The sequence below is a fragment of the Austrofundulus limnaeus genome, unplaced genomic scaffold, assembly GCF_001266775.1.
Source record: "Austrofundulus limnaeus strain Quisiro unplaced genomic scaffold, Austrofundulus_limnaeus-1.0 Scaffold41, whole genome shotgun sequence".
NCBI classification, from domain to species: Eukaryota; Metazoa; Chordata; class Actinopteri; order Cyprinodontiformes; family Rivulidae; genus Austrofundulus; species Austrofundulus limnaeus.
Window position 1 is genome coordinate 2,105,144 of NW_013952443.1, and position 26,431 is coordinate 2,131,574.

The 26,431-nt window shown below is 39.1% G+C and overlaps 2 protein-coding genes across 2 annotated transcripts in view; one reads left to right on the forward strand and one right to left on the reverse strand.

The window, feature by feature from the left end:
• Window positions 1-4,641: 4,641 nt before the first annotated feature.
• The window catches only part of rfx2 (regulatory factor X, 2 (influences HLA class II expression)), a 56,151-nt gene continuing 34,361 nt past the window's right edge, over window positions 4,642-26,431 (forward strand). Inside the window, exon 1 of the mRNA XM_014007365.1 lies at window positions 4,642-4,729. The gene's annotated coding sequence lies outside the window, so the exon portion shown is untranslated. The remainder of the gene's footprint in view (window positions 4,730-26,431) is intronic.
• On the reverse strand, window positions 5,317-24,684 carry acsbg2 (acyl-CoA synthetase bubblegum family member 2). Its single transcript, XM_014007362.1, has 15 exons — window positions 24,503-24,684; window positions 19,097-19,229; window positions 17,541-17,656; window positions 15,656-15,927; window positions 13,825-13,913; window positions 12,989-13,109; window positions 12,343-12,423; window positions 12,101-12,250; window positions 9,973-10,149; window positions 9,396-9,577; window positions 8,931-9,173; window positions 8,604-8,821; window positions 8,364-8,503; window positions 7,807-8,053; window positions 5,317-6,678 (listed from the first exon to the last, which is right to left on the reverse strand). The coding sequence occupies exons 1-15, from the start codon at window positions 24,507-24,509 to the stop codon at window positions 6,560-6,562; spliced, it is 2,295 nt and encodes a 764-aa protein (XP_013862816.1). The 5' UTR covers window positions 24,510-24,684; the 3' UTR covers window positions 5,317-6,559.

The following is a 26,431-nucleotide window of genomic DNA, read 5'->3' on the forward strand; positions in this document are numbered from 1 at the left end:
CCTTTATTTTGTAGTTAAAATAAATGTTTATCAAATAAAGTCTAATGTTACAACTAATCGTGGATCCCTTTAAACTGTCAACAATATTTACCACTTTGTAGTTACTGCATTAGTGCCACGTGATCGGCACCAAGTTCCTTAATTTTGGGAGATTGGAGACCGGCCAATACTTGGGTAAAATTGGTGGAAAAGATTGGTTTCTCGTTTACCTCCACGAAGGTCAGAAATTCAGCCACTGTCCACTTTTGCTCTGCTGTGAGCACTACCTAATGTCCGGATAAAACGAGTTTGTATTGTAGGGTATTGTTCAATGGTTTTCAATAAAATATGATTGGAATTTTGAAGGTGCATTGTCACCTTATGACACCTGACAGTGTCAGTTATTTAAAAAATCTGTATCGGCCAAAATCTATATTGGCACGTCAAGACTATTTAAAAAGTGGTGATTGGCCAGGAAGCCACATTCAGTGCACGTCTAGCCACATCACCACCCACTTTTAAGTGTTGCCATAATCGTCATTTTAATCGTTATCGTCTAAATGGCACAATTAATTTTGATAAATTTTTATGGCAAACGTTTTTTTTAATGCATTTAAATCTTAATATTGTGGCACATAATCTCAATATCACAATGGATTAAAAAACTTAGCAGACCCAAAACTGCGCGCAAAATATTCAAATTTGTCAATTAGGTAGACCCCCACTCCTCTAAAGGCCCACAAACGGCAACAACATTGAGAGAACATGGATTTATTACACCAGATATCATCGTTTAACACTGACACTGCATTCTCTCCTGTAACCGTGCWGCCCTAACTAATGTGACAATCATATCATTTAAAAAATGCGTAACAAATTACTGACAAACCGAAGCCTACTCGCTGGTTATGTCGAAGTGCGAACTGGAATTGAGTGAGAATAATCAAACATTTCAGGCATTCGAAGTTATCTTAGTGCATAAAATTTAATAATGTTCRGATAAACGATTTGAACCGCAGCTGTTTTTAGAGTTTCTCTTATGTGGCAATGGGATAATAAGCAGGAAGTAAATTTGATTCATTGAACTGTACTGTATACAAATCAATTTCTTAGCAGTTTGCAGCAAAAAAAAGTTGTACCAATGAGCAAAAAGCACACGTTTATTTACTTTTTCACTTCATAGCATAAAATCTTAAGCAGTAGCATACTTTAAGATTAATATTATTTGTATGTTTTCTATGAGTTATATATTTGTTTATACTTTGTATATTTTCAACTCTCCTATCTGCAGTGACAAAATCTGCAGCTGAAAATCGACTCGGCACTGTAAAAAGACCAGAAATCATTTGGGTGAGACCAGTTTCCAGGTATTCTGGAACCATAAAATCCTCACAGAAGAACGTGCTTCTTGATTCAGGCCTTCCATGTGTTCATTCTTGTGGCCACTTTAGAGTTTTCACACCAGTCCACTAAGAGATCCCCTCGTCTCATTCTCCTGCCGACTGTTTTTCTTTTTTAATTTATCCTGAYGCTTTGATAGCTTTAATACTTCCCTCTCCTCATTTTCTGTGACCTGCCTGGATAGGTGGCACACTCCTTTTACTGTAAACACCGTCTGAGTTTGGACAACTGTTCTCAGAACTAGAAAAAAAAACAACCTTTGGATCCACGCCGCCTTACGTACCCCCGCAGTAACCTCCCTCCTGCCCTCCCCTCTGCTCCTTCCTTTCCTCGAGGTGCGCCTCCGTCAACAGAACTCCGGGCCGTAGTTACTGAGAATAAACTTTTGCGACGAGTACGATTGTCCGTGACATAGGAGAGGTGATGAAGAACAACTTTCCTTTCTGCCCTCGTTATTATTATTATTATTATTATTTTATTTTATTTTATTTTATTTTATTTTTTTCCTGTGCACCAAATGTGGGAACTTTTAAGTCCTAGTTCATGAACTCTGACCTATTGACCAGGCGCTTATTCAGTTTCTTACGGTGGTGGTGTCAAGGGGGGAGTCATGTGGGGACCCCCCCTCCCCTGCTCACAGTCAACTTTTTATTTATGGACCTCTGCACTTTTGGCTGTGATGATTTCAGTACTTAAGTAGTTACCTAAACTGTATTTTTAAGGATTTTATACAATATTTACATGCAATACAATATAAAGTGAGTTTTGTTTTCTCTTTGCCAACGTTTATTTTTTTAATTTAAATGTTTTTTTGTTTTGGCATGTGATGTCATTATTCTCAAACAAACATGCCTGTTGAGTCTATTTTTGGCATGAGATGTCGGGGACGCGTCCCTGTTTRTTTTGTTTATATCGATTCTGATAACAGCTGAACACCAAGAGGCAAGGTGTAGGAAAATCATTGAACCTTTTTTTTTTGTCACACACTTTGCTTCGAACTATTTATTTCCTGTATCATATCTGGTTTTGATTTTGTTTTCATTCATAGGAGTCTGTACCCAAACTGAACATCTCTGTCATTTTTAACTGTGCTCAAGGTGAAGAAACGCTTCATAAACTGAGTTGCAAAGTGAGGGAATCTGTTCTGAGCAAGTGCCATCCTTTTTCTTTTTCTTTTTCACTGACAAACCATGACTGCAAATGTTTTAAATTTCTTGCCACAAGTAAGCTACATCTCTCAACGGACATTGGTACAAGAACCTGCAAAGATACGAGTTCAGAAATCGCAATTTTAGGTTGAATTCGGTGACTTGTTGCTCTTAAACACTTTTGATTTGCTTCCATTCTTATTTGCATGAATTCTGACGGTTTTCACATCAAGTGAGCTGAGAACTCTGGGTACTGTAGTGTTTAGATGTGATGTTGTTGCACATTGAAGGAGGGCAGTGAACAAAACATCCATTTTTTCCTTTGCAACTCTGTGAGGTGAGCCACGATTTCAGCTGAGAATAAATCTAATCTGTGTACGATACGGCAGACGTTAGATCATCTGCTGTGTAGATCTTTAAACGGACAAAGACGAGCGCAAACGGTTTCTTAAAAACATGTGGAGGTGGGGTGGGGGTGCACGTGCAGACCGGGTGTTTCCTGTGTCATTTGCGTCATGATGTGGGTACAGTGTTGCCTGTATTTATAAAGGTTTTATTTTCTATTTTTTTTAAAGTGGTGGGGCGGGGGTCAGAAAAGTGTTCCACGTGTGAGGTTGAAGCAGAACAAATGAACTGAATGGCAGAAGAACAATTTGGTATTTTTAAAAAGAGGAAAAAAAATTWAAAAAACAAAACAAAGACTTGGCATTGCGATGCCACCATGTGGCCATATGATGCAAGTTGTTAACGAGGATGAAACCTGTTATTTTAATGTTATTTTTTATTTTGAAATCATATTATTAATAAAGTCATTAAGAACTGTTGTCCCCTCCCCGTGTGTCCAGTCATTGACCGCTGCGTGACCCGGTCGGTGGGGAGTTCGTGGWAGGTTCATGTTGTGGTCAGCGCAGTCTGCTGGGGTTAAAAGGACAAGCAGCAGGTTGGACAATAAAGCCACCACAGACTGTGACGCTTATTGGCGAAGGCCGATCAATAAATTTGTCTCAGCTCTGCTCCGAGAGGGAAACCTAACTGGAATCATTGGAAGAAAAAGTGCTCTGATGTGCCGCTGCTGGAAAATAATACTATTAAAGCAAATTGAAGACCATTCAGCTGCTTCAGGTTCATCATCCTGATAGAGCTTGGTTCACTGAGCAGATGTCAATGGTATTGGCTTCTCAAGTCAAAAGTGTCCTGGAAACAAAAAGTCTGCTTTGAAAAATTGTGATATCAAGATTCCATTGTCCTTGGAAAGCAATCGTTTTATTAGGTGGGTTGTGTTTCAACAACACATTCAGTTTTAATACTTTGGAGTTATTGAGTCAGTTATGCAAAATCAAAAATGTTAAAAGATTTAGAAATTGAATGATTTCTGTATATACTGCAGTGGTTCCCAACCCTGGTCCTCAAGAACTATTTAGTCTTCAGCAGGTTTTCACATTATTCAGAAGCTTGCTGTTCACATATTCATACAAATCAGGTGTCAAAGCAGGGAACTGTCTAAAAGAGGGGCTTTAGAAAGCTATAAAAATAAAATAAAAGCTTTGTTTTAAATCACTATAACATCAAATCTGTTTTTAATCACTTTAAAATCTATAATATAATGGAAATTTTGTTTAAGAAAGCTTAGGAGAGGTTTGATTTCTTTTATTCTGTTATTGTCAACAGTTTGTTGAAAAAAAAATGTTTTTTTTTCCCCSAGTGGGAATATAATAGTGTTTAAAACATTTCATCATTCTTATGCTAAACAATTATTCAAATTACTGAATAGTGAATAAACGTGAGGAAAAAAACATTCAAAACGTTAATGTTTCTTAACATATTTTGTTGCATTGTTTGTGTGTTTAAAGTTTGTGGGGCTATGGCATAGTAAAATTTGGGGAACCCCTTGTCAAAAATATCACACACAGGATAGTGTTCCTCTACGACCAGGGATAGGAACCACTGGTTTATACTAAGCATATTTGATATTTAAAATTAGATTTAACATAACCTGGAAATATTGAAAATGGATATCTGAAGCAAATTATTATTTGTTGTAGAAAAAAAAGTAGTATTTATATTCGCGGTTCTGCTCTGTTTGTCCCAGTGGACTTGCCGTAGTTCCACTTTGTCGGAGCGTGTTTAGCGTACAGCCGGTTTGGGACTTTTTAAATAATATTTTATTTAATTTACTGCTGAACCCTAATTATCACATGCCCGTAAGTAATTTTCAAACCTAGCACTATGTGTTAATTTATAGTAATTTATGTTGTAACTTCTTATTTGTTTGGAAAAAAATTACCAATATCGATGCTATTCGCGTTAGCATTTCTATGGAGTTTTCAATGTTAAGTTAGCGAACTTGCTAAACATACTACTGCTAAACAGCCTACTCGAAATTAGTTATTTTTCCACGATTTTTTTGTACGTAAAGCATAATTTGCATACGATAATATGTTTTTATGTAGTTTGCAATAATATTGTTTACATCTACACACAATTATTTACATGTCAAGATATTGTAAACACACTTAACCTTCAGTAACTGCAGCTTTAGTAGAACACATTTTTGCCAATTTGAACACATCTCACTTTAAACTTTTTTGTACTGCTTATATTTCATAAAACAACACAAATTTATTGCTGCTTTGATTGAACTTCTGATAGTTTATAAGGAAATGTTTGTGAAAATTTTAGCTTATTCGTCATGTCATCTCACTTTTGTCCCACTACTGGATATTTTGAATGGATTGCCACACAAACATTACAAGATGTGAAACAAAACAAAACAAGTGATATCCCTTCATACTTGATTGTAATGTTCTTTTATTTGAGAACTGATCGCACAAATATTCACATTTCTGTCAGCACCAACAGGCCTGTTTCCCTGCTGCATGTCAGACTGTTTACAGCTTTTAAGGTTCAAGTGAATCCAGTTTTTCTGGTTTTTTTGAGCTCTCAAACTGTTTGATACAAACATTTCAACACCACAGTTTTTATGTTAAAGGTGCTCCAAGTTAACCGCTGAGTCACAGCTTAATTTAGAAATAGATCCTCTCAGTTTCACATTAAATGCTTTAATTCGTCACATCTGCTGGATGTTGCTACAGAAGGACGCTCGTCCAGATGTTCTGAATCACTGTCATTTCCTTTACTTAGCTGTATAAACAGTTTTTGTATTTTCTTTTAATCTTAGGTGAACAATAAGTACAAATTTATCCTTTCATTTGCCACTGTTGCAATGCTTCCCATACCAACAGTATTATATACATTATTTATGAAGATCAGCTGTTTTGGAGTGCAGTAACATCTTTTAGAGGTTTGTCCCAATAAAACAACCTAAAAAAGTCGACATGTATATTTCACTGCGTTCACCCAAGTGAAATAAATTAAGGATCTTTAAGCTCTCAACAGAACGTATAAAGACAAACATATTTACAAATTTTAGCATTTCAAATAAGATGGCACAAATACAAAAACCGTCATGTATGGCTTCATGCTGTGGGTTACATGGTCGCTTTTAAAATCAAACCTTTTGACATTTTGAACACAAACAATAAAAAAATCATTTAAATCGGTGTTGATCGTAGAAACAAAAAAAAATGCATGTAAACCCTTTTACGTCAAGTGTTTCCATAAACCTTCATTTGATTTTTTTTTTTTTTTGGTTAAAACACACTTTGGTTACAAAAAAAAACTAAAAATATCAGTTAAAAACATCTTTTTTGGGGTATTTTGGATTCTGAATGTTTAGCTCAAGTATTACAGTGTTACATTTAGCTTGCTGCTGATTCTTCATCTTACAGTTTCTCCCAAAGATACAAATAAATAACTGAATTCGACCTAAATTCGAAGTTATAAAGCTGATTTACAGTGGCTTCCTCACTGCTCTTACCTGTACAACAATCACAAATCTGAACCGTGACAGCAGGAACATAATTTAAGGCAAAGATATTTATACAGAAGCATAAGGACATCAGGAGACGGACCGATGAGGCAGAGTGAGTCTGCGAGTGCAACACAGGCTTGTCTGAAGGTCACAGCAGCATCTATTTAGGAGGCAGCGGGGTTTCGGGGGACGTTGGAGTCGGCAGTTCTTTGTAAAAGTTGTCGATCTGCTCTTTGTACATCTTCAGCACCACAGGTCGCTTCAGCTTCATGGTTGGACCTGAGGAGTGATAGATTGGCTTTTAAAGGAGACGTACCATGTTTTTAAGTCCTTCTTTTTCACGTTTAAATCCTTCAGTTTGGGGTCTGTATAAAGTGGAACTGCAATGCTTTGGTCTGAATTCCTCTTTATTGTAACTCCACAAGCCCCTCTTTCACCCCTTTTCTGAGACATGTCTCAGATCAACTCGATTTGAGGCTGTTACTTTAAATCTAAGAGTGGTCCGTTCCAGTTTGATAGAGGAGTTTATGACTATATAGCGGCACAGAACCTTTTTTATTTACAAATGAATTAAAAGATGTCAACAAGAGAAGACCATCCAGCCTTACATGTTGGAGCCAGAGGATATTTAAGACAACAAAAGTGTAGTTGSTAAGCCATATCTTAGATGTTTTGTCACAAATACTATGATGTAATAGTTCAGAAAATGTCATATAATAGAGAAAACTAGTTTGAAAATGACCCAAACAGAATATAAAGATATCTACTCAGCACCAGGAGCGACTAAATTCAATTTTCTGCACTCCTAGATACTCCAAGTACACAACAAAATGCATTTAATTGCTAAAAAAGTGGACTTTGCATATTTCCCCTTTACATAGCTCAACAATACATCGATCCTCCTCAATATATTGATTAAATGGTTAACGATTCAGTTGCATCATATCAATCACAGACTTCTGAATTGAACCGAAACCATACCACGACAGTCTCTGTGATAACAAGAAACATTGTATCGTCATCCAAACACATCCATGTATCATATTGTGTGATGAAACTGGTGATTTACACACCTACTATTAAACTCTGTCTTTTTTTAAACAAACCCTGCTAATGGGTCATTAATTTAGCCATAGGTGAAAAATCAGCAAGCTTTATCACACAGGCCACAAAATTCCTTAAAAATTCTGAGTGAATGACAAAGAAAAACAAATTGGCATAAAGCAACTGCAAATTATCATTACACATCCAATACTGCTTTATTACACTTAAAAAAAAATCCTAGAATTATGTGCTGTGCATAGTCTAAAACTCAAATTTTGCAATTTATTAAAAAAGCCTCAAAGCTTTAAATCACAGGGAGTATAAAAAGACTGTTGATAAAATCAGTGTTTGTGTTTTACTGACCCAGTTCTCCTCCGCCGATTGAGAAGTCCCGGTCCAGAATGAGCCACTTCTGAATGCGCTGGGCGTTAGAAGTCGCGTGCTCGTTGACCCGGTTGATCCCCTCCTGGACGGCGGCGTGGACCAGGCGGTCTTTGCCGCCCGCGATGTCGGAGAYGCGCGTGGCGTTGCTGCCCAGGCTCTTGCAGAACTCCACGGCTTCTGGTGTCAGCTCATCCTCGGGGCTTCCTGTCTCTGCGTTCACTTGGCACTACAAAGGAGGGGAGGGGAGTAAGGTTGATTTTATTGTGTCTGCACAGCCTGGTCATGTAGTTTTTCAAAACACCACCAGATGGCAGTGTTRGACAGTAATGCTTAACTCCTTTTGCTACCAGTCATAACAGATCKACTCATTTATAGATGAGATAGAGAATATCACTTTTTATCTCTTATCAGCTTCCTGACCCTCTGCAACAGGGTGTTATGTCTTTTGTTATCTACATGAGTACAGTTTTATTAGTACACACAACGAAACACTGATAAAAACATCCATTGAAGAGTCTCAGAATCTAAATAATCACCTTTATGGTAATCAGCATTGACAGAAACTTTCTCTTGTCTCCGATTAGCATGGCATTGCTTATCAGTGGCACAGCCTCCTTCACTGCGTCCTCGGTGGGGACGGGAGGGACGTTCTCCCCTCCTGCAGTGATGATCAGCTCTGCAGGACGTATACGAAAACCATTTATTGGTAATCAGTAAGCAATAACGTGATAAATGCCTAAAAGGAGTCTGCAATATTGAGTACAATGTCGGGGTACCTTTAATTCTCCCAGTGATGAAGAGGAAGCCCTTCTCGTCATGTTTGCCCAGGTCACCCGAGTGCAGCCAGCCCTCTTCGTCCAAAGCGTCCTCCATCTTGTCGGGCATATTAAGGTACCCCATGAAGATGTGGCGACCCCAGAAGCAGATTTCACCATTTCCCTCCTCATCTGGGTTGTACAGCTTTGTTTTGCACCCTGGGATCTCTTTACCACAGCTGGAAAAAAAAGATGTAGCTCAGCCACCAATTTGGGCTTTTATTCTGACAGTTCAGGGTACGTCTGCATCTCAACGCAGCGGGGGAGTTAAAGAAAGGAAAAAAGCACCTGGTGAGTTTGAAGGCCTCGGGTTGGGAGATGGTGTGAGGTCCGGTGCTCTCGCTCATGCCGTACAGTTCGTACAGAGGAATATCCAGGCTGAGGAAGAACTCCAGCGTGTCTTTGGTGATGGGAGCGGCGCCGGTGTAGCACTTCCTGCAGCGGTCCAGGCCCAGAGCCTTGCGCACCTTTTTGAACACAAGCTTTTTGGCAACGTGGTAGCTGAACGGAGCGTGGCCGTCTGCCGTATTTCTGAAGGGAAACAAAAAATGGGAACTTGTGTGAGGCGACATTTCGGATCGATGGTAATGGAATGAATTGCAAATAAGGCTGCAAAAAAAAGCACAGAAAATAAAACTATGGCATCAGAAAAATGCTAATAACTGCAGTGAATTCGTGGAAGAGGGAAGTATAGACAGAAGATAACTTTATTAATTAAGCTTTGACTGAACGTAGCTTGACGTTCATACATACTGGTTCATTCTGGTCAAGTTGGTCTGCAGACCCACGTCTTTCGCCCAAGCCGCCACTTTCCTCCTCACAGTTGACGACTTTGCCCCGACAGATTTCATCTTCTCCTGCATCTTTTCCCAGACACGTGGCACGCCCATAAAGGCCGTGGGTCGCACTTCCTTCAAAGTGTTCACCAGCGAACCCTAAAAACACATAGAAAACTCTTTATTTATAATGCTCTGCAACAAGTTTGAAAAAGCTATGAGTTTTTGTGTAAAAGAGGCAAATGTTTTATTTTATTATTGTGTAAAAGTTGCTTATTTGTCCTGGCTATCTCTGTCCTTGTTAACAACACTTTTGTTGGTTTATGATTACATATTGAACTCGAAAGAAAAACAGTCCTTGACAGAAATCAGCTGAGTTTCGAGTTTTTCTATGGCAGATAAAGTGACATGATATAAAAAGCGATACACTGATTAAAAAATGTCAAATGGACCTGTTTTCTAAACTGTAAGTCCACGGGTCATTAGAATATCAGATCAGCTGTATGTATAGTGTTATATTTTGAAAGGCTGACGTGTTTGTGTCTTCTCCACACCTTCAGTGCATCTGGTTGGGCGAAGTAGGTCGCCCCTCCAACCCTCATGACGACCCAGATGTCCACCATCTGAGCCGCGACGTGGCTCAGCGGCAGGTAGCTGACCACCACCTCCTGAGCCTGAGTGGCGTCGGTGAGCTGCACGTGTTTGCAGGTGGAGAGGGCCGTCCAAGTGATCTGAGCAGGAAGAAATAGAAACTGTGGGTTAAAAGTGTGGTTTTAAATATGTGGGACCACTCTTTAGTTGTTTAGTTTATGATACACTATCTGGGCAAAATAAAAGTCACTACGATGTGGGGTTGCTGCAGGTGGTCAGGTCAAGGTTCAGCAACAGTTTGTGCTCAAAGAATGAGGTCAGCTGACCTAAATAAACTGAATGACCAGGTTATGCCATCAGTGGATTGTTTCTTCCCTGATGGCATGACCATATTCCAAGATGACACTGCCAGGATTCATTGTACTCTTATTGTGAAAGAGTGGTTCAAGGAGCATGAAACATCATTTTCACACATGGATTGGCTCCACAGAGTCCATTGAGGATCTTTGGGACGTGCGGGAGAAGGTCAGATTCTACCATCATCAATGCAGGTTAGGGTTAGGGTAACCATCAATCTTGGTGAAAAATTAATGCAACACTGGATGGAAATAAATCATGACATTGTAGAAGCTTATCGGAACAATGCCACAGTGAATGCCTGCCAAAATCAAAACTAAAGGCATTCCAATGAAATATTAGAGTGTGACCTTTTTTTTTGTGGCCAGGCAGTGTATTATATCAAACAAGCAATGATAGAAAAATACATACAGTACATGTGACCCATCCATCACATTAAACTGAGGATTAAGTCCCAAAGTGGTATGTGGAGAATAAGGCAGCTATATTGCATTGATTAAAACGTTTGCAATAACTGCATCCTCATCATCATTTGAATGAACTGTCCAAAATATGATCTTAAAGAGTTGTTTTTGAAGCACTGTTTTTGAGCAGTAGCAACAAAAAACAAACTGATTTTGTGCACTAGCAAAGCTTTTTTTTTTTTTTGCAAATGGGAAAATATCAATACCCAAATATTGTTTGAGGTTTCCTCTTTAAAATGAAATCAAAAGTTCCTCGTTAGAATAACCTAAAAATAAGATTCAGACCAATTATTAATGTATYATTGTGATTAACAAGACAAACCAAACCCTATCTCTGGAAACGCTTATTATATCAGGATGATCCAGGTATCAAAATGTAGCGTAAAAAGAATGTGCTTAGGCCATCCATCCATCCATCCATCCATCCATCCATCCATCCATCCATCCATCCATCCATCTTCTTGTACCACTTCTTCCATTCAGGGTCATAGGGGTCACATCCAGCGATCAGTGTGTGTGTGTGTGTGTGTGGTGGGGGGTCGCAAATCCAAGTGACTGGTTACATTTATATTCAAGAAAATATTTAACCCCTTAAATTCTAAATAAGCCAAAGAAAAAAGCATTTGAAACCTAAGAAGTGTCATGAAACATCCTAAACCTTGCATGATTATAGGAGCTGTTTGTGTTCACCATAGTACACAACACTTAAAAATATATTAAACAGTTTGAAAGGTTAAATCTTCAAGCTTTACAGTACAACATTACCCTTGCCCTCTGACTACAAACAATACTTAATATAAAACTTGAGAAAACGCTTGAAATGCAAAGTAACGTTCGCAGACTTTGCAAATATCCTAAAGCCAAAATAAAAATTGTACATTTGTAGACTAGCATAAACCATTTTGTTTGAAAAGAACCTGAGTTTTGGGCTGTACAGGTTTGTACAGATTTGAAGTGAAAAGAACAGTTCAGCAGGTTTGCAGAGGGTACTGTTTGCCGACCCGAGGCCAGAGCCACCTCAAGGTGTCACAAGATGAACCTGATGCGGTGGTGTGAGGCCATCAGCAGGATAGGTACAAACAAACAAACAAACAAACAAAAAAAGGCAAAAAAAATTACATGTTTTTGGGCTTCCCACGTGTCTGACTAGAAAACACTGATGCCTTGTTCAGTCTGCACTTTCCTCTTCATTACAACATCTCCGCTGTCCGTGTCAGGCACAAAGAATGTGACACTTCATGCTATACAACAACAAAACCTTAGAGCTTACATTGTCGTGGCTCAGCATGACTCCCTTGGGCTGGCCGGTGGTCCCTGAGGTGTAGATGAGCGTGCAGCATTGATTGGGCTTCTGCTGGGAGATGATTGCATCGAGCGGTGCGTCGGGCTCGTCACGTCCAAGTGCCATGAACTCTTCCCACTGTGGTGCACAAAGAAGAAGAAAACAAACACTTCAGTGAGTGTTGTTTTTGGTGGCTTTTCATGCTCCCTGAACGTAACGCATGAGCTCACCGTATACAAGTTTGGTCTTTTCTCTTTTAGTGCATCTTTATATTGGACAATGGCTTTCAGGTGAGGCAGCTTGTCTTCAATCTGGGAACAAAAAGATTAAAACCGGATGATTGGAGGTTTTAATTYAAGGAGATAGAAAAGAAAGGAAAACAATAGGTAGTGATGTAAAAAAAACATTTGCTCTGATTGAGCTACAGCCACCACTGAAGCTGCTAAAAACAATTTTTTTTCTAATATTTGTGCCTCCTGTTTTCCTCATTTAACTCGTTGCTGTTTCTATACACATCTCTGAAAATAAAGGACTTAATATTTCTTAGTATTTAGTGTCTGTTTTGACAAAAACAATTTATTTTTATGTGTGTGTTGGGGGGGGGGACACAAATGAGACTGAGGTGAGACATTCTCATCGCAGGTTTTGATGGATGAAAAGAACAGTGAAATTTCAGGAATTTGCCAATCTTAAATCAGTATCGCTGTGATAATAAAAGGCACCAGTCAATGTCAGAAGATCAGTTTGACACAGAAAACAAGCAGTCGTTACGAGACACTCTGACCTGGGCTTCAGAACGTCCTAAAGACGCCTCATCAGATCTAATTAGACGTTGCGGTCGTGGTTTATCCATTCAAATCTGATCACTTGACTCACCTGTAGGATTTTCTGCAGCTGTTTGTGATTTTCCACCACAATGATGTTGGTTTCGGAGTTTTCTGCTACGTACTGGCACGCCTCAGGAGAGTTGGTGGTGTAGATGCCCACGGCGAACCCTCTGCAAGTTGCAAAGAGGAGTCGGACTTAGCAGACCTCATCACATCCAGTCGCAGCGATGAGCTTTAAAATGTATCTCAAAAAGCAGCAATAGTTCTGCAAATGCCTCAAACCTGCGTCTTCTGTGTAACAGAAGCATATCTTTTCTTAAAGATGATCTTTATATCTCTGCTGCAACTAGTTAAACAGGTTCACATTCCTTTCATGACTGAGTACACAATGTGAGAGTGTGCCTTTAGCTCAGACGGTACGTGAGCTTGAGTTTCAAGACGTTTTATCTTTGCGCACGTAGAAAAGTATAGAAAATCGTTCGGATTTTCCAAACAAACCGTTGAATCTTAGAAGAACAGCAGAGAAACGAAACTATCGTTGTAAACGCTGATTAAAAGTAGACGTGAATTGTTAAAATCTCCTCCTTGGATGATTTTAAGCTTGTTGAATAAAGGCTGCTACAACAACCACACATCATCTGAGCAGAACGTTTTACTCATGTAGAGTCCAACATTTCCCCATAGCACTTCTTGTCTGCTGCAATCAGTCAGTCATTAGCGATGAGTACGAGTTAAGCCACGTGAGGGTGTTTGTCCACATTCCTGCTTTAGAACTTAAGCGTGTGACTTTCAGGGATGATAAACATACAATGTCCAAAAGTCACCTTTGTTATGAGCAGGTGGAGTGTTTTTAATTGACCTTCCTGTATTTAAAAACACACTTACCCTGCCAAAATGGCTCCGATGTCAGCGATGAACCACTCAGCAGAGTTGAAACCAAGGATCCCGACGCCATGATATCTCTGCAAACCAAGCTGCGGAGCAACAAACAGATGTTTAATTTATAAATAAATAAATATAATCCCACTAATCTCAGGAATAGGGACGGGAGTCAGAACAGAACTTACTAATGACAGCTTTGACTAGTTTACGTAACACAATTTGTCCTATAATTTTCTTATAAAATGATAGTATGAAGGTGCACTAAAAACTAAAACATTAATTTGTTCCTAAAGCATTTGGAGAGAGTTTCAACCAGCAGCAGAAAACCTGATCTACACAAAGACTAGTGTTGTATTTCCACAGTAGTTGCATCATTTGTGCAGGAAGAACATAAAACAGTCAAATGTTGTCATAACCAAAGCAATACAAACTGATACCTAAATTTAAAACTGCAGTGTGTAATTTACAAGACTGAAAATGYCATACTGTTGGTTGTAATCTAATATGAAGCTCGGATGACTTATCTGAGACTGGAGAGTGATTAAGATAGTAAAAAATGTCATGTCAGTCAGATTAAATGTCCTGAAACAGGAATCTCAAGGTCTGTGACAACAGAATGAGATTATTTTGGACGTGTTTGCTCAGATAGAAATCTGTGAGCATATCTTTGTACAGCTTGTGTGTTGATGTGAAGTAGGAATACGTTTTTGTGCTGATAAATTGTTGAGTTTCACACAAACTGTCTCAGGAAGCTCACACTGCTGTTTGTCGGAAAGACGTTTAAAATGTAAACTTTAAAATTTGCCAAAACACATCTTTCCAGGTGTCATCTGAAGGGGCTGTATCTTTTAAACAAACTAAATCACCTCTGAGATCGTTAAGATCTAAAGAAAAATCTGCAAAATTCTACTTGACCTCAATATTGTGAATCTGTGTGTGGTTCGTTCTTTGGTTTTTCTGTTTCAAAAGAAAATCACAAAAAGAAAACCGTGGGTTTTTTTTTGTATCCTGTTTTTAAAACCTACATTAAAAAAGTATAATCAAACTTATTAAAAATAGAGAGTGTTTGATTTTTGTTTCAGCTTTCTAAATCTAAAATAAAATACATAGTTGTAACGATACCAGAAATGACGGAAGTTGCCAAAGATAAAAAGTTCATAGAGGCTTAAAAACTGCTTAAAAATCATTCCTAAAGATATATATTGGCATTAGCTGCAGTCAAACTCTATTCTGCATAACTTGTAATATTAAAGCAATTTTGTCCATGTTAGGATCATCAGCTCTCAATGAGACGCTCTCTAAATAAGTGAAAAAGTAATGCTCCAGGAGTTCAGACCATTTTTTCTGGTTCCGCCAGAAGGTCCCAATTAGTGCTGAAACAAAATATAAAGCTTGTCTTTATAATAAAAAATAAAAAAAACATAGCATTTTTTATTTTGCAATTGACATTTTTCTAATTTAGTCTTTAAAAAAACAATTATTTGCTTTTTCTAATTTTATTTTGAAACAAAAACCAAAGAACGAACCATAAGGATTATTGTGCTGCAAGACTGATCGTGCATTTGCACTTTTATAATCAGTTCTCTACAACTTCATGCCCTCGTCTCTTGCCCTGAAAGAATGAAAAGAAAATTGAAAATGATCTGCAACTCTTTGTGATGAGTAATCTCTGGATTTAGGTGTTTTATTTTGCCCAAATATTTAAAGATCAGAGAGGCTGAATACTGAAAAAGCATAGTGTTGTTGACAGTACATCAAAGAATGGAGTAATACTGGCTGAACGGGAAGATGTTTTATTTAGATTTAAAAGAAGGAGAGGAAGAAAGGAAATTACCTTTAGGAAGCTCTTGGCAGCGGTGCGGCAGGCCTGGTAGTATTCTTTGTAGCTGAGGGTTTTTAGCTGCTCGCCCTCTTTCCAACCCAAAGCTGTGTAGTCACCAAAAAGTTTCACGGCTCTGGTGAATGCCTGGTCCACGGTCATAGGGGTCTCGGCCGCCACGCCTGAGTCACCGATCCTGAGTTTCACCTCGCCGTCAAACTGTGTGGTCCACAGGCGGAGCTCTGCCGCTGAGGGCACCGACAGCGAGTCTGGGCGCTGAGCTTTCACTGGAAGACGTGAAGATACGAATCAGTGATGAGTCTCATCTTATTTCCAAGAAAATGTCTATGCTTAGAGCACATGAACCGAAAAGCACAAACACGACTCACTGCAGTCATTTGAAGTTTCACAACAATTGGGTAGAATCGGTGCTGTAGTTCTCAGAAGGCTCATCTTTATTGTATATTTCAGTTCTGATTGTTGCTTTTGCTTTCAAATCTTAGTTGCATCATCTTACTTGAGAGTGTCTTACTGTTTTTAGTCAGTTTTATACCATTCAGCAGGGAAAGCAAAATGAGTTTGAATAGCTACAATAAAAAAAGTCAGAACGGTTTAATGATTRATGAGGTTAACAAAGACAAATGGTTATTGACCTGACTACCAGCAGGATGTTTTGAATATTAGTGTTCCTCCGGATCCTTAAAAAGTCTTAAAAGGCATTGAATTCATCAATCCAAAAATAAGGCCTCAATTAGCCTTAAAATGTCTTAAATCAATCTTTCAGTAGTCTTAAAAATGCTAACACATTGTAAATAGGATGACTGTAATTCATCTCAAATATTAAAATAATTGGTAACATTTATTTTTTTAAATATCTACATGCAGACATTACCCTTTTACATCACTTCCTGTTATTTCACATGCAAATATCTCAACTGTCCATCTGAGCAACGTGAAATTTGTTTTGTAATATCTTAATAATGTTGTCTTTCCAAAAATGCATTCACATCTCTTACAAAAAATTAATAACACAGGCACTTTAAGGTTTCATCTACAGCGAAATGGGGTTAAGACTCCACTGTGGGTCCTAAAACTCCAAATTTTAGGTCATTTCCAGATTTTCAGAAATAAATTAAGTTTAAAACTGACTGCTAAGAATGTTTTTGCCATGTTTGATGAAAAAGCAGTGAGATATGAATAAGAACAAKTGGTCTTTTAGCAATATTTGAATACTTCAACCAAAAATACATTGATTCATGAGTTTCTGCCACAGTTTTTATTTATTTTTTTTGTCATTCGTGTTTATTGTGAAATTGGTCTTAAATTTTATTTCACTTGGCATTAAAAAGTCTTAAATTTAACTTGCCTTAAACTGTAGGAACCCTGTATWAAGGGATGTCACATGGTGGATTTGTGATAAAACTGATGACTCATCAGTATTATGGCAGGTGGCATGCTGAATCATTTTATCATGAGAAAAGTTTACAAAATGTTAGTGAGGACATGAACGTTGCATCAAATATATAACATTTCACTGAGATTTCCTTTGTGTTCAATATAAATAAAATAAATTGACTTATTTGAGAAGACATTTCCTAATCCCACAGATATGAATTAYGTCGAGTTTCCGTCAGTGACCATAACAGGAAAGAACGTCAGAGCTGAGTTCAGAGGAAGGAAAAGAGGAAGCAGAGTTTGTTCTTCCAAAGTGGAGCGAGCGCTTCCTCCGGAAAGATATTCAGCCACAAACGCTGACTTCAGCAGGAGAGAGCGTATTAACTACAAATAACATTCCTGAATCTGGACTAAACGTATGTTTGAGCATTAATTATTATGGTTTRAATCCAGCTGTGCCTCCCTCAGACAAACAAACACGTGGCGGCTTTTCTCCAGGACTCACCCTGTTGGGCGTTTGAGCTCTGCTCCACTGCTGGAGCCTCGGAGCTGCTGGCGTCTGCAACGCGAGCGGAGGTCTCTTCCTCTTTTTCTCCCGTGGACTCTTCCTCTGACGACTCACTAAAGGACAGGAAGGGGAAAACATGTTAATTTTTGAGTGGGTGGCTCACATTCAGAACTGGGGCCTTTTTGTGTTCACATGTTCTCAGGCACTACGTTCCCTCTAACAGACCAGAAACGAATGTTAGGCAAACAGGTAACTCTAAATTGTTCCTAGGTGTGCGTTAGTTAGGTTGGACACTACCTCTCGCACACTGATGGTAGAAAGACAACAGCTCCCAGTGATTGKGAAAGGAGAACCAAGTTATGAAAATAGATGAATAGATTTCCCTAATGAGCACTCCTAGTCAAATCCAAACAAAAACAACTGGTGCATGTTTGCAAACAACCCAACTTAGTTGTAACCAAACCAGTAATGATAAAATCTGATCACTGGGTTTGTTAAAGGGATCCACGATTAGTTGTAACATTAGACTTTATTTAATAAACGTACGTATATTTTAACTGTAAAATAAAGACTGTAAAAATACTGTAGGCTGCTTAGTTTTTATTATTTTTGAACTAAAATTTTAAAAATGTATTACACGGACAGGAACATTTTATTTATACACAAAGCATTCTGGGTAAATGATGAGGTAGATAGGTGCGAGGTTGCTAGCGAGCTATATCCACTCTGAAGGTTAATCTTTGACAATATCTGATGATCGGCTCTTTTAAATGAAACCAGAGAGCGTTGACAGAGAGGAGAAGGTAGAAATGACTCAGYCTGKAACTGAAAATATGGATGGAGGACAACAGAGCTGCTTCATGGAAGAACCCCAGCTTAGCCTGTTAGCTTTAGCATTAGCCCTGACGCTATCACCATATATATGTATTAGCTCAGTGCTACACATTCTCCTCTCATCACTGAGGTCCTCCATCCACATGACAGAGAGGGGAACACAAAACTGACTCAGTCTGCAACTGAAAATATGGATGGAGAACCTCAGTTTAGCTTGTTTGTCAGCGCTAGCGCAAAGGCTAACAGGCTAAGCTGGGGTTCTTCCATGAAGCAGCTCTGTTGTCCTCCATCTATATTTTCAGTTACAGACTGAGTCATTTCTACTTCTCCTCTCTGTCAACGCTCTCTGGTTTCATTTAAAAGAGACGATTGTCAGATATTGTCCAAGATTATCCTTCAGTGTGGATATAGCTCGCTCACACCGATGACCTGTCGATGTCATCATTTACCCAGAATGCTTTGCGTGTAAATAAAATGGCTCTGTCCGTGTTAAAATGTATTTTTAAAATTTTACAAAACTGAACAGTCTACAGTATTTTACAGTCTTTATTTTACAGTTAAAATAAATGTTTATCAAATAAAGTCTAATGTTACAACTAATTGTGAATCCCTTCAAAAACACCATAAATTAATTCACAAACATTCAACCACTGCTATATTTCTCCATCATCAGCCTGCAGAGAGAAAATCTTTCAAAAACTAAGTTTATGTTGACATACTTTGCTGTGTCCACGATGACGTCATCGAGAGAGGCGGCGCTGTCTCCTGCGCCGCAGGACTCCAGGAGGCCTCCTGCCTGAGGAGGCTCCATCACCACAGCCTCAGATGTGGTGGTGGGCTCGCAGGCGGTCACTGAAAAGAGGAGATTGGTCGATTAGTTTTAATTGGCAGAAACATCCGCAACGAAGAAAATAATTGCAAGCACTCAAGACACGAAGCAAAAAATAAATAAAAAAGACGCTTCCTAACCTCCAGAAAAGCAGAAACACGTTGGTGCAACAACAAGCGGTGTGTCGTAAAACTAACAACTATGTGTTGCTGGTGCAAGGTCACTTTTCATATAAGGGTCACACATTCGTCCTTGTTTTTCCAACTTTATCAGTCTTTCCAGAAATGTTATTAACTGGCCTAAAGTAGCGCTGATCATAGCATGATGCCTGATTTCAGCTGAAGAAAAAATAAGTTTCTGGAAAAGCACAGAAACACCTGGCAAAGGAAGTAGGCTAACTGTTAAATATCACCTGCCTTTTTTTTTTTTTTTTTTTTGGTTTGTTTGTTTGACTCGACCTACAAAGTGAGGAACATATGGAGCGTAGCTGATAAGATGGAAAGTTACCAGTAAAAATAGCTGTGTTTGCCTGAAAGTAACGGCCTACAACCGACTTCTGTTTGGTCAACAACACCTTTTGAAAACACAACTATAAAAAACGAAGCATAAAGAACAGGAAAACACCTCACGGGTTAAGAGAARGTGAACAAAGCGTTGGGTTTTACTCTCTGACCAGGTGTTAAAACTATGTTKAAGAAGCATTGCGGGGACGATCTTTTTGAGTTGCTGTTGCATCAACACAGAAACAATAAAACCATCGCAACTCAAACATGGTCACATCTGCCACGCCCGTGTCCCCTCATTTGAAACACGGCTGCAGCCCGGTCAGGACCCCCCTCTTTCTCTTATCAAGAGTATCAACTTGTTTATTTAAAGGGGGAGCTGACAACACGTATCAGCAGCTTTATGGGCTTGTTGTGGCAGGAGCCTATCATAGCTCACGTTGTCGGGAACAATTAGTCCCGGGTAAGTGGAGAGAAACGGGCTCCGCTGAGGCCGGAGAGCAGAAACAATAATATTTTTTCAGCACAAGTTCGAGGTTGRCACACGAACTGTACACCAAACCAAACTTACAGTGAGTAAAAACAAAAAGTAGGTGAAAGAAATGTTTTCGTGTGTGACAGACATTCTTGAAATTCATAACCCAGAGGTTAAAGTGCCACYGCCACTTAGCAAAAAGTAGTAAATGCAAGTGTTCTTTAAGTATACTAATTTCAAACTAAAAACAAAAAAAGAGTATACTTCCAGTTTACTTTTTATGTACAGTACTTACTGTATCTGAGATATAACCAAGTTTATCGTACACTATACTTGACTTGTACTAAAAGTATACTAAAAGTTTAAGCATACTTAATCTATACTAATGTTTCAACTTTTGGCTAAGATAAACTTTAGTAGTACACTGAAAGTACATTTTCACAAACCCTGGTTTATTTGTAGTGGATTTCAAGATTTAACTAAAARTATACTTAGAAGATTATTTTCAGTGTACTGAGTATACTTTCATAAACTTATTGTGTGCCGATTCATTAGTTCTAGAAGTATACTTGTTAGTAAACTGCTAGTGTACTTATATCAGTGTACATCAGGAGTGTCCAAACATTTAATTAAACAAATAAAGTAGTCAGATTTATTGTTGGAAATAGATGTGTAAATTAATCTAGGTCCAGGAGTTTAAAAGTGTTTTGCAGGTTTCCCTTGTTGAAAGAARATTTGCAATGGGACGATCTTTCCTCTGACTTGAGCCKTGATGGGTGGAACTGACCCCGGTCAAGGTAATGGCTGACCGTTACTGAATGTACCTSAGGTTTGACTGAATTTGTTGAGAGGCGTCTGCCCTTTCTGGTTAAAATCCACATTCTTTAATGGTTAAAGTTAAAACTAACTAATCCTCTTGTAAATGTGAATCTAATCCTCCTCCTTCCTTTCCTCTTAAACCTGACCTGCCAAAACTTAAGAAAAAGTGCCACAAACAAATGGTTTATTAACACCTAAAAGTTTGTTGTTTAAACTATTTATAAATCARTTAACCTCACAAGAAGCTGTACATTAATGATTTGTTTGATTCTCAATTGGGGAATAAAGAACCCAATTTAGTCAATTCTAATCAATAAAATCAGGATTTCTTTCRTTGAGAATGCTTGCTGTATTCAGATAAATTWAATAAATCAATTAAAAGCGAATTGGAGGGCAGCAAAATCAGCTTTTGAGTAGACGTCACTAGATAGATGTGGAAAAAGCTAAGACAAACAATTGGATTTTATTTTGTCTGATAATTTTGCCCTAATTAAAAATAGAAAGTCTTCATCTACACCTGTGCYGGGGGGACAAATTTGTAAACAAAAGAGTAAAATTATTCAGGGGCCACACTTTGGACACCCCTGGTGTACATGGTAAATAAAAGTACACTTATATATTTTAGTATACTTAATGACATGTACTTAAAATATACTTCTTTTTGGTAAGTTTATAAACTTTAAAAGACATTATAATAGTATACTTTTTCCATCCATCCATCCATCCATTTTCTTCCGCCTATCCGGGGTCGGGTCGCGGGGGCAGCAGCTTCAGAAGGGAGGCCCAGATCTCCCTTTCCCCAGCCACTTCTTCCAGCTCCTCCGGGGGAACTCCAAGGCGTTCCCAGGCCAGCCGAGAGACATAGTCCCTCCAGCGTGTCCTGGGTCTTCCTCGGGGCCTCCTCCCGGTGGGACGTGCCCGGAATACCTCACCAGGGAGGCGTCCAGGAGGCATCCTTACCAGATGCCCRAGCCACCTCAACTGGCTCCTCTCGACGTGGAGGAGCAGCGGCTCTACTCTGAGTCCCTCCCGGATGACCGAGCTTCTCACCCTATCTCTAAGGGAGAGCCCAGCCACCCTGCGGAGGAAACCCACTTCGGCCGCTTGTATCCGGGACCTCGTTCTTTCGGTCATGACCCAAAGCTCATGACCATAGATGAGGGTAGGAACGTAGATCGACCGGTAAATCGAGAGCTTCGCTTTCTGACTCAGCTCTCTCTTCACCACGACGGACCGGTACAGCGCCCGCTTTACAGCAGACGCTGCGCCAATCCGCCTGTCGATCTCCCGCTCCGTTCTTCCCCCATTCGTGAACAAGATCCCCAGATACTTAAACTCCTCCACTTGAGACAGGGCGACCCCCCTGACCCGGAGAAGGCACTCTGCCCTAGTATACTTTTTATAAACTAAAAAAAAGTCCAAATTTAGTTCAAACAAGTATAAAATCATTATAATTTCTAGTACATTACAAGTACACGTGCCTGGTATACTTGATATACTTAAACCTATACTCAAGTACACTTATCAAAATGAACTTCAAGTATACGTGGAGTTCACTCCAGAGAGGCTCTAGTTTTAAGACTTTTAACGAGGTTTGGGACGTCCACTCCTTTATGAAACCAGAGATTCTGTTGGGACGTAGCTGTGGGTGGAGGCCAGCATGTTGGGGGGGATGAGATAAACCTAAAGACCTCCTGTTATTTCTTTAGTCTCTGTCTTTGTTATGGTCTCGGGATGAAGGGAGGCAGCAGGGCGTGATGGACATCCCAAGAAAAGATTTACTCACACGTAAACCAGATCTGTTAAACAAAATGTTTAGAATGGATATAGCTTTGAAAACAATTCCCAAATTCAGTTTGCACGTATCCTCTTTTATATTTCTGGATTGGAAACTCTGCATCTATTTTGGATTTATGCAAAATGTCACACAGAAAAAGTTAGCTTGAAGTAACCCCCGTTCTTGTTGGCATCCATTGCTGATTCGAGACCGTTGCTGTGAGACATATTTTTCAACCACAATTTGCCTAAGTGATAAAATCCCCTGCACACGACACAAAACTTTTGCTTTTAGTTTTGAACCATCCATTTAGTCTTTTTTTAATGAATCTTCCAAACAAGCTAAACCAAATTTTTAATTTTAGAAAAGGATGAACTTTTTAGCTTTAGGGTTTCCACAGATCCTTAAAAAGAATTGAATTTATCCAATAAAAAAAGTCTTAATTAGCCTTAAAAGGTCTTAAATCAGTCTTTCAGAGGTCTTAAAAATGTCAACACAATGTAAGTAAGATGCCTCTGGCAGCTTGTTGTTTTATGTTAAAATARCATTTGGGTATAACTGTAGCTGTTAAATTTAATTTCAAGTGGCGTTAAAGTCTTAAAAGTCTTAGATTTAACTTGCCTTAAGCTGTAGGAGCCCTKAGCCTATTGATAGATTAAAGATTTGTTTCATTGCACAATATCTGACTTAATCATCTGATTTCTTATTTTAGATTTATTTTTAAAGTCTGATWCCGTTGCTCAGAAAAGCCAAGGCGAATCATCTCATGGTGTTTGCAACCCTGCAGATCATTTTGGTGTTACTGCAGTCATACAGTCAGGAGGGGATTATGACGATGGATGATAGGTGARCTTAGCAACAGCTGGTCCATTCAGAAAGAGAAACGCAGCAACGGTTGAGGGTAAAACACTTAAAACTCTTATGCTTCACTGGTTATCAGAAAGGGTGATAATGTAAAACCATCAACATCTCCATCATCAAAGACAAAAACTGAACATCGTGATGAACCAAAAAGAACTTCCCCCTCATCTGTCATACCAAACTTCAGCTAAKCCCTGTCGAAACAGCCCAGAAACCCCCCACGCCTCACAGCAGTGTTGTCTTCTCTCTCATGCTGTCTCTGTTTGTCAAAAAGGAGCCATCTCGAGTGAGACATCCAGAATWTATAAAAGCTCCACGACGTGATCTGAATCCTCGCAGGCTGCCGTCGCCTCGGTTTGCAGCAGCCGCTGGGCGTAAATCCTCTGCATTGTACATTTTACCTTTTCTCTTCATCAGTTAACATTTATAAACCTGGTATATCAATTAAAAACAAAGAGCTGCTGCTTTTTAAGGACATTAGTAAAATTACAGTGAGATTTAAAGAGATCTACAAGTTGGGTTACACCCATCTGCCAAAGGATGAGCTATTCTTTCTGGTAACCAATCACAGTTTATCATATACACATTACATTTAAAGCTGAAGACAAATACATGAAGAGAAATCAAGATCCACAAAATTAAATAAATGCAATATAAAYGAGTATTGTATAAAACTTTCATTACTCATTTTATGCCAAATAAAATCTAATGATACTAAAAAATAAGCAACCTAATGGTTTTCCTGTAGAACAAAACCAGTTTTTCCAAACCTGATGATACAATGAAAGCTGATAAACAAGATTAAAGCACTTCCTTCTTTTTTTTACACATATTTAAAATAAATAAATTCATGATACTCACATTGCATTGTTGAAAAATTCTTAGTTTCTCAAGCTGACTTTCACTCAATTTATCCACCTTTTGAGATCTTCTCCCTTTCTTTAAAAAAACAGCTTTTGTTTTTGTTTTTTTCCGAGATCCTCCAGTCGTGTCTACAGCACGAGCAGCATATCATTCATTCTCAAACAGCACTAGTAGCCGGCTCTGTTGGTTCCCTCCCCTCCCGTAGACCCCACCCAGATGGGCCTGCTGGCTCCTTCGGTCGCCCCCACCTCCCCGCGCATCCTGAAGCCCTCTGATTGGCTGAAACGTCTCACACCACAAGACTCATTTCCCTCATAAGGGCATGCAGACCAAAAAAGAAGGAGGCGGGTGGGGGAAGCTGCTGTGAGGAAACGCATACACATACTCCTTTGACAGATGATGCTACGAAACTCAGGCCCATCCCCCCTGCGAGGGAAACCCCGCCCAAATACACACCAGCACACGGTGGCGAGGTTACTATCGGGCGCGAAGGGCTAGGCTCTGCAGAGACCCACATACTGCGACCTACATTAGTCAAACTGATGCTGATCTTTCTGTCCACATAATTAAACGGACATTCAACGTGCATTCATGGCGGCACGGTGAGGCAGTGGTTGGAGCTGTCGCCTCACAGCAAGATGGCCACAGGTTCAACTCCCAGCTGCAAAACTGCAAACTTATCAGGTCAAGAAGACGTTCCGCACGAAGACGAGTTCTGTCTTTACGATCTGCTCGATCCCCTTGAATGACGCTTCCGGGTTTTAAGTCCTGCCTCAACAACAAAACAAAAGTAGTCTTGTTAAAAAGGGAACAAATGAATTGCCGTTCACGGAACGAATACCTGCTACACGAAATGCATCATAGTATAACAAGTTGTGCAAGTTTTAAAGCAGGATTAAATGACTGTAAAAGCAAGTAAAGATCTCTTTAAAGTTGTTCAATTAGTTCATCATTTCCTGCAGACACTTGATGTCATGCCAGAATTTGCACTTGCATAATACTCAAGCAACACATATAATAAACAATACAGGGATGCACCAAAAAATCGCTTTACATCGGAATCGTGATTCTCATTTACAAAGATTCAGAATCAATATAAAATGTCCCAAAATCGATTTTTATAAATAAATAAATAAAAATAAATAAATAAAGCAAATCCAATGGCCATCAGCCTCCATTTTGTAACTACATCCTGACGTCATCACGCAGCTGCTTCTGGAACATGAACGTGCAGAAAGCACCAAAACAAAGAGGAAACTACAGAACTGGAGGAAAGAGAGCTTCAACTGACCCCTGTCTTCACTGAATGCAAAGATTTGGCCTCATTTTGGTTTTTACTGAATGAGTCCGAGTTTGACACGAGCTTCACTTTGTGCGAGGTTTGCAAAATGAAGATGAAGCACTTTGGGAACACGACAAATGGGCTCACATTATCAGTTTTGAATGAAAAATCGATTTTGAATCAAATCGTGGCCCCAAAAATCAGAATCGAATCGTGAGAGAGTAAAAGATTCCCACCCCTAATATATATGTCATTGTCACAGATGTAATGAGAAAAAAAGAAAACGTGATTTCCCCCAAACCTCTGTCTGCACAGTTCAACAGTTCAAATATTTCAAGTAAAGGAAGTGGAAAGAAATTGAATTTCCTCCTTGAACTCATAAAAATATTAACACCCCACCCCCATATTCTCACTATTTAGATGCCGTGCAAAAGCTGAATTTAACCATTTAAACTCATAAATTATGTCGTGTCTGCACCAGTCTTTTTTTAACAGATGCTTACTTACGCAGCTGTGTTTTATTATCGTATATTACTTTTTAAGCTCAGCCTCTAAATAACTCATGTGCAGATGCTCACATGACCGCACAAACGTGTCATTGGTCTCTGTAGAAAGACAAGTCCCAGCCAATCACCGGATGAGAC